Source organism: Manis pentadactyla, chromosome X (genome assembly GCF_030020395.1).
Source record: "Manis pentadactyla isolate mManPen7 chromosome X, mManPen7.hap1, whole genome shotgun sequence".
In the NCBI taxonomy this organism is placed as follows: Eukaryota; Metazoa; Chordata; class Mammalia; order Pholidota; family Manidae; genus Manis; species Manis pentadactyla.
Genome location: NC_080038.1, coordinates 130,285,521 through 130,297,623, shown reverse-complemented (window position 1 = coordinate 130,297,623; position 12,103 = coordinate 130,285,521). Strand labels below are relative to the sequence as shown.

At 38.3% G+C, this 12,103-nt stretch overlaps 1 protein-coding gene across 1 annotated transcript; it reads left to right on the top strand.

The window, feature by feature from the left end:
* Positions 1-828: 828 nt before the first annotated feature.
* MMGT1 (membrane magnesium transporter 1) lies at positions 829-11,684 on the top strand. Its single transcript, XM_036919148.2, has 4 exons — positions 829-1,166; positions 4,972-5,024; positions 7,014-7,117; positions 8,672-11,684. Exons 1-4 carry the CDS (start codon positions 1,088-1,090, stop codon positions 8,829-8,831), a joined length of 396 nt encoding a protein of 131 aa, XP_036775043.1. The 5' UTR covers positions 829-1,087; the 3' UTR covers positions 8,832-11,684.
* Positions 11,685-12,103: the final 419 nt, after the last annotated feature.

The window sequence follows — 12,103 nt, the reverse complement described above, 5'->3', positions numbered from 1 at the left end:
TAACTTTGAAGTACCACAGGATAGAAATAAACGATCAGCAGGTAGTTGGAAATACGGGTCTGGAGCTAAGGAGAGACATTTAAGATAGAGATGTCGCTTTGGAATCACTGTAATATGCACGATGGCTGAAGCGGTGGGAATGAATAGGGGTGAGCTCCCCAAAGGAGAGCAGAGTGGAAAGATGTAAAGAGGAGAACCTTATTAATGAATGTCTACGTTTTAGAGGATGAAGACAAAGAAAAATCGAGAAAAGACCGTACAGTTTATTCTAATCAGAGATTATAGAGACAGAGACCAGATGGGCCTGCGCTGTTAGCATTTCCTTTTATTCCTCTCCTTTCATTTCTCCCTAAACTGGTTGTCTTCATGACAAAACACTCCCGCTGCCCTACACCCCGTGGGGCGAGAATCTTTCTTAAAGACCTTTTTAAGGTGAGGAGAAGGGAACTTTTACTGAGCATCCCTCCGCGTGCTAAGTGTGGGACTCCAAATCCCTGGTCGTTTTCCTTTACACCCCAACCCGCCTCCTCGCTTTCACACCCTTGCTTCTTTTCGCAGCACCGGTTCCCAGGGGATGGAAGCACAGGAAAGGCCGACAAAAAACAAAGGACACAGCTTGAGGGGAAAAGCAAAGCAAACAAACAAAACCGCCTGCTAGGAATAGAGACCCAACTCGCGCGGCCTTTAACCACCACCTCCAGCCCCGCCCGGGCCTCCACGCAGGCCCCGCCCCTTGCCCCGCGGCCCGCGCTCATTTGCTGGCGCCCTTCCTCTGTGTTTCCCCATTGATCCGCTTTCGCCCCTTCTTTTCAGTTCTTGGCTCAGCTCCGCCCCTCACAGAGAGGCAGCGCAGCGAAGGCTCTGCCGCTGGTCACTCGCGGACCTTTTTCCCTGTCGGTTTCCCCTTCTTCCCGGCATTCCCGCTTCCGCTTTCTTAAGGCTCTTCGGTTTTTCCATCTCTGAGGCTCTTCGCGCCCGGGGGTTCAGTGACGTCATCTTTCTGCGCTGCGCTGACAACCGCTGCTGGAAGAAGGAACAGCGCCGCCGCCCTTCGCTCCTTTTGTTGGGCTGCTGCTTCTTCGGAGTCATGACGCCGTCGCTGTGGAAGGGGCTGGTGGGCATCGGCCTCTTTGCCCTAGCCCACGCGGCCTTTTCCGCTGCGCAGCGTAAGTGCCTGGGGAAGGGGAACGCTCCCGTGCGGGACTCCGGGGGCGGTGTGTGGGCGCACCCCTGAGGAGTGTCGGACCAAGTGTCCCAGGCACGGTGATTTGAGACCTTAGAGTTTGGGGGCGACTACGAGAGCGGTGCGGGACTCCCCGATGGAAAGCTTGGGAGTCTGAGTTTGAGGAAAGTGGGACATCTGAGATTGCAGCCAGGTTGGAAGGGGGTGTCTGTCTGGGAGAGTGCTCAGAGCGCGACCGGCGTGTTGCAGGGTGGGCAGAGGAGTCTGTGTGGGAATCCTGGACAAGTGATGTCAGATCCAGCGTGGGGCTCATCAGGCAAAGTGTCAGATTGAGTACTCGCGTACTCATGGTCCCATGACAACTAGGTGGACAACGTCTTGAGCCCTCCTGGACTGTCCAGGCAGAGACTGAGAAGTGACCGTTTGCCTCAGGGAGGCACTGTGGTACAGGGGACAGAGCACTGGGCTGGGAGTCTGGAAGGCTGGTTCTTAAAAACTTGCTTTACTGCTAAGTCGGTGTGACCTTGGGCAAGTCATGCCCCTTCTCTGAGGCTTCACTGAGGTGGATTTTAATCCTTGCCCTTTCTATGTCACAGAGTGTTTGAGAAGTTTAAATGAAAATTTAAAAAGTAAAAGTAGTTTATCATACAAATATAACTGTATTTTTAAAAAGAAACTTGGAGTGCAGCAGAGGATGCAGTGCTGTCTTGAGACAGCTGATGTGTTTTGAGGTCTTCCTTCTCTCCTAGAGCAGGGGTCAGCAAACTCTGGCATGTGAGTCAAATGCAGCCTCCCTCCTGTCTTTGTAGGAAGCTAAGAATGTTTTTACATTCTAATCCGCTGGGGTAAAAAAGTAAAAGAATGTCATTTTATGATCCATGACAGTTATATAAAATCCAAGTTTCAGTGTCCATCAGTGAAATTTTAGTGGCACACCGCGACGCCCATTCAGTAGGTATTGTCTGGTTGCTGTCCAAGGACAGAGTTGAGTAGTTGTGATAGAGGTAGTATGGCCTGCAAAGCCTTAAATATTTATCACCCGGTCCTTTACAGGAAAAGTTTGCTGACCCCTGTCTAAGCCCATAGTGCCCATGAGGGCAGGGACTATGTATATTTTGTTCAGTGCTGTAAACTTTGTGCCTAGCACAATGTTCCCCTCAGTTGGTACTCAACAAACTTGTTGAATGAAGGAAATGAATTCAGAGTTGAACTTTATTCCTTTATTTGCTAGATTACTTTCCATCTTAAGGAATAAAGTAGAAAATGAAATGTGAATTCCTTGAAAGCTCCAGTTTCTTTTTCAAGATCAAATCTTTGTTTTTATATAGGTAAAATGATCCAGTTATTTTAACTACTTGTTACATATATGTATTTTAACATTTGACAATAATTTAGCTTTATTTCTTAAATTCCTTATGTTGAAATTTTAGATTCACAGAGAAGTTGAAAAGATAGTACAGAGAGTTACTGTATACCCCTCACCCAGTTTTCCCCATTGGTAGCATCTTACATTACCATGGTGTGTTGTCACAGCTACGAAACTGGCAGTAGTATATTACTATTAACTCAAGTCTAGCTTTTATTTGGGTTTCACCAGTTTTTCCATGAATACCTTTTTCTGTTTCAGGAATCAGTCTAGGATATTGTATCATATTTAGTTGTCATGTTTACCCAGTCTTCTATGTTCTGTTTCTCCAAAGCTCCAATCTTTAATGATAAAAATAATAATAGCTAGCGTTTATTAAGTGCTTACCATCTGCCAGGCGCTAAACTAAGCACTTTACATGTATTATAGAATTCAGTCCTACCAAAAGCCCTGTCAGGTAGCTGTTATTGTTGTTATCACCTCTGAAATGGAAGGAAATGGAGGCATACACAGCTAGGAAATTTGCACAAAATTACAGAGGTGGTAAGTGGTGGGGCCAGCCTCCAAAGGCAAGCAGTTTGACTCTAGAGCTTATGTGCTATGCTGCTTTTAGAACTCAGCCTTGGGTGATGGGTTGAAATGGCTCTGTGCCTGGGTGCTAGAGGTACAGTGATGCCGTGAGGGAGTTAAAAGTGGAGAAACAAGTGTATCAAGAAATAATCACAGTGAAGTGATATATGTGCTTAAAGTATGTAAGGATGCATGGATACGGGGACAGTTGTTTTTCTGGCGGGCAAGGGGGTAAGAGCCTTGCTGCTCAAGTGTGGCCAACAGACCAGCACCGTGGGAATCCCCCAGAGATACTTAGAAATGCAAAAAGTCAGGCCCCGCCCCAGATCTGTAGAACGCAAATCTGCATTTTAATAAGATCCCCCAGGGGATTTGTATGCAAATTTGTTAGAAAAGCACCACCCTAGAGGAGATTAGGATATTGTGGAGTCCTGAGTCATTTTCTACAATAGGCTTCAACTGTAAAATTTTACAGCGCTAGAGCAAGGTGATAGCGTAAGTCCAACCCTTTCATTTTACAGTTGAGGAAATGCCTGGTTAAAGGCAGTGCTAGAGTAAAATTAGGCTTTCTGCAAAGAAGAAAGCTAGCCGGGAATTGAACAGACAATAGGAAGTCATCCCAAACCTATTTTTGATATTGGTTTGCCTTTTCTTTTACACCTGTCCTCATGATAAACCTTCTAAGATAAAACTTCAGAAGTGTCTCTAAACACATTCTCTTTTAAGGTCAGTACATGTACCTCACAACAATTTGGTGTTTTTAGTCAGTAGTCCGTTATTAAAGAGGGATTTTGTAAAATTCCTCTAGAATTAGGATTTTGTCTTTTTATGTTTCCAGTGAGATGAGAATGCCTTCTTGCATTTGTCAGTGCAGTGGGACCTCTTTGTAATGCTCATGGAAAGAGACTAACATTTACCTTTGGGGCTAATTGTGTCAGGTCAGATTGTGGCAGCAGATAGCACCCTGTGGTGCGGTGGCGTGCTCCCCTTCTCAGTAGTGAACTTTGTTATGGCAGACTGCCGCCTATCATGTATCTCAGTTAAGCCTCACATTCTCGGTTTTTGGTTGCAAAAATGTAGGTAGTGAAAAGATACCGTGCCTCTCTGATTCTAAGATATTCTCCCCTCTCCCCCAACCCCCGCTGCCCCACTCCTACGTTTTAGCACTTGGAAACTGAGACATGTTACTATTCATGAGGATGTCTTACAATGAATGAGATAAAGTCAAATGCAGTAAATTGAAGAGCTGGTTTTATGATCCAGGATTATCATCTTCCAAATCCTGATCCTTTTCCTTCATACCTTGCTGCTTCCTGAGGCTAAGGCAGCAGCAGAATTATAATTTAATCATAGATACAGACATTGATGTTGTGGAATTTTTGCCATTCCACCACTGCCCTGTCATATTCTCTCAGGAAAAACATTTCTGTACCAGTGTTACTTGTCCATACTATGTGACGGTGGTGCTATTTCAGAGTTGAGATTTTCTGTCAAACAATTTTTAAATAATTGTGATTTATTCACAATTCAGAAACTGTTCTTCACAGTTTCAGAGGATTCTAATTTTCCTGTAGTAATGAAAGAAAAATTATGTCCAGCTGTTTCTTCCTCATACTTGCTCATCTGTCACTCTTAACTCTGTTTTATAAGGTGACAGAGCAGGTCATGATGAGAACAAAATAGTTCAAGATCAGACTGACTGCCTTAGAAGATAGAGGTTATTGAGGAATCCGGGATTAGTATTACTTTATGTAGCATGTAAGTCAGCCACTTCTTTGGTGTATTGATTTGCTTGCATTTTAAGAAAGAAAAATGGGCTACAATTTCCTTAATGTATGCTTCTGGTTTATAGATCGTTCTTATATGCGATTAACAGAAAAGGAAGATGAATCACTGCCAATAGATGTAAGTTGGTCATTTATATTCCATTAAAATATTTTTAAAAATTATCCACGTAACTAGCTTATAATAATTTTCACTGGTTTTTGTTCTCTTAAAAATTTCCAGGCATGAAATAACATCTCTTCTACACTTTACTTTTTGTTACTCGTAAAATGCAAGGATTTTCAAACAAAAGATTTCTCTGTTTGGTTTCTAGAATTGTACTTTCAAATAGTCTTTTTAGAAGTTGCTCTGTCCATAGTCTGAGATGGACTTTAAAAGTTGGTTATTTGACTTTATTTTTTAGAAAGTTCCTTTTTATATAAATTTTAGCAACAAGTAAAACTAGCAAAACATTGTTTAGGGACGTATGCTTAAGTGGTAAAACTAAAGAAAAACAGGAAGTGCTTTTTTAAGCTGAAATGATACGTGAGCTTCACTCACAATTTTTATCTTTATTGGATTTTAAATTTAAGAATAGTAAGTTCTTTGTAGAAGAATCAGTGTGTAAAAAATAAAACTGTCCCCATGCAATAAAAAAAAAAGCCCAACCCCACTGCTCAGCAATTCGACTTCTACTCCCAACAGTTTAGAATGTATCAGTAGTTCAGTTTTCTTCCTATGTAGACATGGCATTGTCTTTGTTTATATATTATAGTTTTACCTAGTTAAAATACACACAGCTTTTCTTTAAGAAGGTTATTATGCATGTATATTAATGTATAGTGTTGTGATTAGCTTTTTATTATTTAATAACTTATTTTCACAGATTTTCATGACAACTCATAGATGTACAACATTCTTGTTAATAGTGCCTATGATTGCATTGTATGAAATAGCTCCTGGTACACTGGTGGCAGGAATATAAACTGGTATAACATATGATATTAGGTTTTAATGTAGAAAGTTAGAGTAATAACGTGGCTAATTTTGACTTTAGTTGTCCATAGAGTTATGGCAGATGTGGCTGTTAACTCATTCTTCCATCATGTTTGCTTTGTGGTTGATAAACACACACACACACACACACATTCATTTATATCTATTTAAAATAACTTTCTTCTGTTTACAAATTGAGAATTTTGAAAAATACAGAAAATCACAATCAAAAAATAAAATATGCCTGTAATCCCATATTGGTTAATACCAAACACTGTATTTGCTTGCACAGTCTCTTTGGAAAGCTGTTTGGTATTAACCTAATAAAGTTAAATATGTATATACTCTACACCAGTGATGCTACTTGCATGCACCAGGAGACATACACAAGGATATCCATATTGGCATTGTAAAAGTAAAACACAGGAAACATCCCACAAAGCCATCAACAGGGGAATGGATAAATTGTGGCATTCTCATATAATGAAATATAAAACACAATGAAAATGAAGAGACAGCCGTATACTACAATAGGGATAAATCTCCCCAAAAAGTTTGAAATTGGAAAAAGTAAGTAATATGTGTTTTAGAGGTACAGACATAGCTGGTAAAATTATAACGAAGATCAAGGAACTGATAAATACACAATTTGAGACAATAGTTAACTTTGAGAGGGAGGGTGAAGGATATAATTGGAGAGGGACACATAGGACTTGAAGTTACTGGTAATATCCTATTTCTTTTTTTTTAATTGATATACAAGTAATGTTCTGTTTCTTAAACTGGGTGGTGGGCAAGGGGTATTCTTTTTATACTCTATAATCTTTAACAACAATATGTTAAAAGTTCTTAGTTGCTCTTGGAAGCAGGGAATAGTTGATAATTGAGTTCTTAATGGCTTAGTACTTGTTTTTGCTATTTGAGCAAAACCCAGAAATATTTTTGCAGCCAATCCACAGAATTTATAGAAGATTTTATTGTGGCTGAGTCCAAATAATTTAAAGTGAGGATTGATTGCTTCATAGGATCTGGGAGAAATACCTGTTAGAGGCTAAAAAGAGATAAAGAGAAAATTGAAAAATTTTATTATAATATTTGTGTGTTATTTAGTAATCTCAATCTTTATACTCACAGATAGTTCTTCAGACACTTCTGGCCTTTGCAGTTACCTGTTACGGTATAGTTCATATTGCAGGGGAGTTTAAAGACATGGATGCCACTTCAGAACTAAAAAATAAGTAAGTCTTTCCCTTTACATAGGCATTTAATTTCATGGGGTTTTGCTTCATTTATATAAGTTAAGATGTATGTTTTCTGGTACATAAAAGTTGGTTTTATCTTTACATTTTGATTATGGTGTTTGAGTAATGAGGTAAAAATACTGAGGCAGTGTTTGATATTATGCGAAAAATGGAAGTTGAATGAAACATCATTGACGTTAAGAGTAAGATGTTATGTTATGGTTGCTTAAAATTATTTGTTGGTTGGTTGGATGGGTGGACGGATAGAAATAGATACATAGGAAGATATTCCCTCAGAACTTTTTTCCTTCCTTCCCTCTCTCCCTCCCTCCCTGCCTTTCTTTTTTCTTTTTATCCTCTTGTCCCAGCTTAGTCCTTGGAAGAATAAAGGGTTTTCTGTTTCCTCTATCACTTGAACCTAGTCTGTGATGTAAACTGTGCTCTCAGGCCATTTTTAAAAAAATCCCTGGACTAAAGTATATTTGTTATTCTGCTTTCTTTTATCTCCTTTATTTTTAAGCTACTTTCATGAGCTTTGCTCACTTTTCTTTCCCATACTTCTTATTTTCATATAGTCAGCCTTTAGCTTTTTTCAATGCCATTTCTGGACTTTACCCACCTTCTTGATCCTAGAAATTTTAACCCTTTGCAATATTTCCTTAGAAGGATTCCAATAAACATTTGTGTTAGAGGAAATTCACCCCCTTTTTACTTTTGCTTTTTAATTTGCATTTTAAATAGTCACATCTCAAGCTTCTTGTTTATGTGGGCGTATGCTTGGATTTTTTAGGTTGGCTGACTTTGAGATTTGAGTTTTTATGAAAGGAAGAATTTTTTTTTCCAGGAAAATGATACTTAAAAACAAACCAACACTAAAAGCGATACACTTAGGTGTTTGTGAGCTTTTTTTAGACTGGAAAAGAAGAAAGGATTCTCTACTATCACCACCCACTACTGCTCCTTCAGAGTCTACCAAGAATCACAGGCAAGGGGCCAGGAAAGAAAGAAAGAAAACAGAGTGGGATTAAGTAGGCAGTAGCAAAATGTATGAATTCTGTAGGCGGTAGCAAAATATATGAGTGTGGACAAGAGCAGGTACAGAAGGGCCAAAAGGCATTTTTCATATGCTTGAAAGATTCTTGGAAAATGGTCCGTGAAATGATCATATGGCTGGAGTAGTGAGGGCCAAACGAAAGTAACCAAAGATATAGTCCATGTACTATTTTTTAAAGATTGGCATGTGCTCATGTTAGAGTTATAGAAGTGATTAGGTTGAGCGATTATTTGTTAGCATTCATAGGCATCCTGGAAGGAATGGCTGAATAAAAATAAAAGTTCAAGGGCTTTATGTTTCATTTCCACATTTCTTATTTTCCTTTTACAGGAGAAAAATGAGATACAGTATGATTACCATTTGTAATCTGATTTTCTGGATTTAAATTTAGTTAAAAATATAACCCATATCAAATTCATAATTCATTAGAAGCCTGCTTATTTTCAAATAAACTTTTATAAAGGTTTCTCTAAAATTGATGCTTTTTTTCTTTTAAGGACATTTGACACATTAAGGAATCACCCATCATTTTACGTATTTAATCATCGTGGTCGAGTACTGTTCCGGCCTTCGGATACAACAAATTCTTCAAACCAAGATGCATTGTCCTCTAACACATCATTGAAGTTACGAAAACTTGAGTCACTGCGTCGTTAAGATTTTTACAATTATAATAACAGGACAGGACACAGAGCTGGATATTGGAGTTTGGGATATAAAACACTCCCCCCCATCAGTATTTATATTATATTGATCTTTTGGACCTAATTTTAAAAAGTCTATGGCCCTTGTTTGTGCACTGTTAATCAAATTCTTAATGTAGTGTAAATTATGTATGAAATGAGTCTTTGATGATCTTTCATAGAGAATTCTTTTCTTCATTTAAAACAAATTCACATCTTTTGTAAAAGTCACTCTTTTGATCATGTTTCTTTAAAAATGTTGATGGTTTTGTAATTATTTATTTTCTTAGATTTCTTTTGCACTAGAGTTTTTAGGGTCATTTTGGAACTAGTGTGACTACTGCAGTTTGCAGCATGAACGATAGTAAAATGGTCTTCAGTTCTAACAACAAATGGACTTCTCTAAAGAGACCAAAATGGTGACTTACAAGTTTTTCTTATAATCCCTAAAAAAGTGGCTCTGCTTCAGGAGATACTGGCCAGTTTTTAATTTATCCATGACTTCTTTTACCACCCGGCTCCCATATACCTTCTAACATCAGCTGTCTGGTTCCATCACTTTTCTGGGTATGCAGTGAGCAATTTTTGTGTCAGAGTTTGTCACAAATGTATTTAATAGACCCAACTTGTGTTCTCTTCATTTATCTGTAGTTTCCTTAATTGGTTATTAGTGTAAGAATAGTTGAAGATAGACCAAAAAGGCCATTCATGATTCAATGATCCTGCCTATGTAGAAGAATGGTAATCACTAAGGAGAACTGATTACTTATCATTAGGCAGTTTAACTTATTTGAAATCTCTTATTTTATTGCATATTAAGCTAGTGGATTAGTAAAAATAAAGGAAACTTCTTGTTAAAGGTAGACTTCAAAGAAATTGGGCCAAATATGTTCTAAATATTTGGAACTAATATATTTAATTTTTTTAAAAATTAAGGTCATTTAAGAAATTGTTTCTTAGCTTCTGATTTGTAGCAGGCTTAGAGTTTTTCCATCTTCATTACGTGTTGCTGAAGGTGAAGATGAGGGTACAGAGTAGAATTTTTCTAGAAACAGTTATTCTAAGTTTTAGGGGAATTTGGCTAGCTGCTTGATCTGCAGGAAGCTAAACATTTATGCTGCTTTTGTTGAATTGCACAGGTTTGAAAAGATTGCCTTTGTTGAATTGTATAGGTGTAAACGGAATAACTATGCAGATGTGAAAAGGAAATGTGCTGTAGGCCAGAGTCCTAAGATGCCCTTTTGCTTGATGGCATCGTTCCCATTAGAAAGGAACCTCAGCTCTTCTATTCTGCCTGGTAACACATGGCCCCAAAGCACGAGATTATTTTCACATTGGGGTTTTAGTGTTTAGCTTTGGCCAACCCAGTCTGTCTGTGAAACACTGACTCTGCTTTCTAAGGAGAATAAAGTTAGAAACCTGAGAATCTAAAATAATTTAGAAATGAGTTAGAAATGTGAGGTCAGGGGTTAAAGTGTTAAAAATTAAATCAAGTATTGTGTGAAAAACAAGCTTCTTACGTCAGGCTTGTCTACTTTCCTCAGGAATGACTTGATTTGCAAGAGACTTGTTTTCTTCTCTTTTGGGGCTCTCTTCCTTTCCTGATATGTCTTTGTAACAACTTTATTGAGAAATAATTCACATATCTTGCAATTCACCTATTTAAGGGGTACAGTTCAGTGGTTTTGTAATATTGTTGTGCAACCATGACATTTCCATCAATTTAGAACATTTCCATCACCCCAAAAAGACACTCTGTACCCTTTAGCAGACACCTCTCGTTCTCCCCAAAGCCTCCTGGCCCCAGGCACCACTAATCTACTTTCTATCTCTACAGATTTACCTATTCTGGTCATTTAATATGAATGGATTCATACAATATCTGGTCTTTATTGACTGGCTTCCTAAATACGGTTTTGTTCTACATGGAGTGAGAACTTCTCATCTTGAGATCTGTGATTGCTATGGAAGGAAGTGGTTGGTAAAATCAGTAGATATAAGCAGGGAGGGTCAGATACCTAACAGGTTTCTCAGTCAATCTTAATGCTGAATAGTTTTCCCTTATAACCAAGCACTCATGATCTACTACTGCTTATAACATTTTGGCTAGTTTCTAGAATGGATATTGAAATCTTTGCCTGCCAAGTCAGGAAGGTCCTGCTAAAAATGATGCTAAATAATTTGGCAAATAGTTGGCATTTCAGTTTTCAGGCATGTTTAACTTTGCTAGCAGCTTATAAAGCTAGGGCTAGGTGAGCTTCTCAAATTTCTTTTAATTTCTTCCCGCGAATTCCTGACTTTTTCAAGTATGTAGCATAGGACTAAAGGTGATTTAGATGCATCATAACAGTGCTAAATGGATTAAGTTCAGAATTTTATTTGTAACACTATGAGTCAATGACTACCTAGGATAGTCCAAAAACATGTGGTGATGTAGGCTAGTTAAGCCTGCAGTTGACTATGAGTTCAGTGACATTCAGAAGTGTGTACTGTTGGAGGCTCTCTAGAATACAGGAAGACACTTCTTAATAATCAGGGAACCAGCCAAATGCTAAGGGCTAATGCAGAGAACGCAGATGGGCAAATTGGAGACTGATGCTGTGTAACTCCCTCATGATTGGTTCCTAAGCACTGTGGCTTATTTCTGAGAGGCATGACAGCACCTTCCTGGTTGTATGTGGCCTATTTCCATGATGTATTGAGTAGTGTTGTTTGTTGTGAGCTTTGATGCCTGTATCACCAAGCTAAACACCTTCTTTTGGACATGTTTCCTCTCTTTAAATGACCTTGCCCTGTCCAATAAATAAATGATTGTCTCACCCAGTTTTTTGGTAGTGGTTTTTTGCTTTTGTTTTTGTTTTTTACTTTTAATTTCATTTTCTTCTGCTTCTTTGTCACTAGAAAAATGTAAGTTAATTTTATGACTGTATTTTTTCCAGTGTGATACTAGTTTACTAAATTCCTTTTCTGTTAATATAATATAATCCTTTACTTTTTATTGTACATATAAAGTCTTACTGCAATTTTCCATTTTTTAAGAGTCAAAATGCAATGTGTAATCTCATTTATATTTATAAATTTTCAAATACCCTTTGGGTAAAAGAATTTCAGTCCTTAAGTAGCAGTGTTTGATCATTCCTTCACAAATTTGTTATATAGCCAAACTGCCATTACAAAATGTCACCTTATACTTAGCAGAAAACCATTATGAATAAAGCATCAGGGAGGCAAATCTTAAGTTTAATA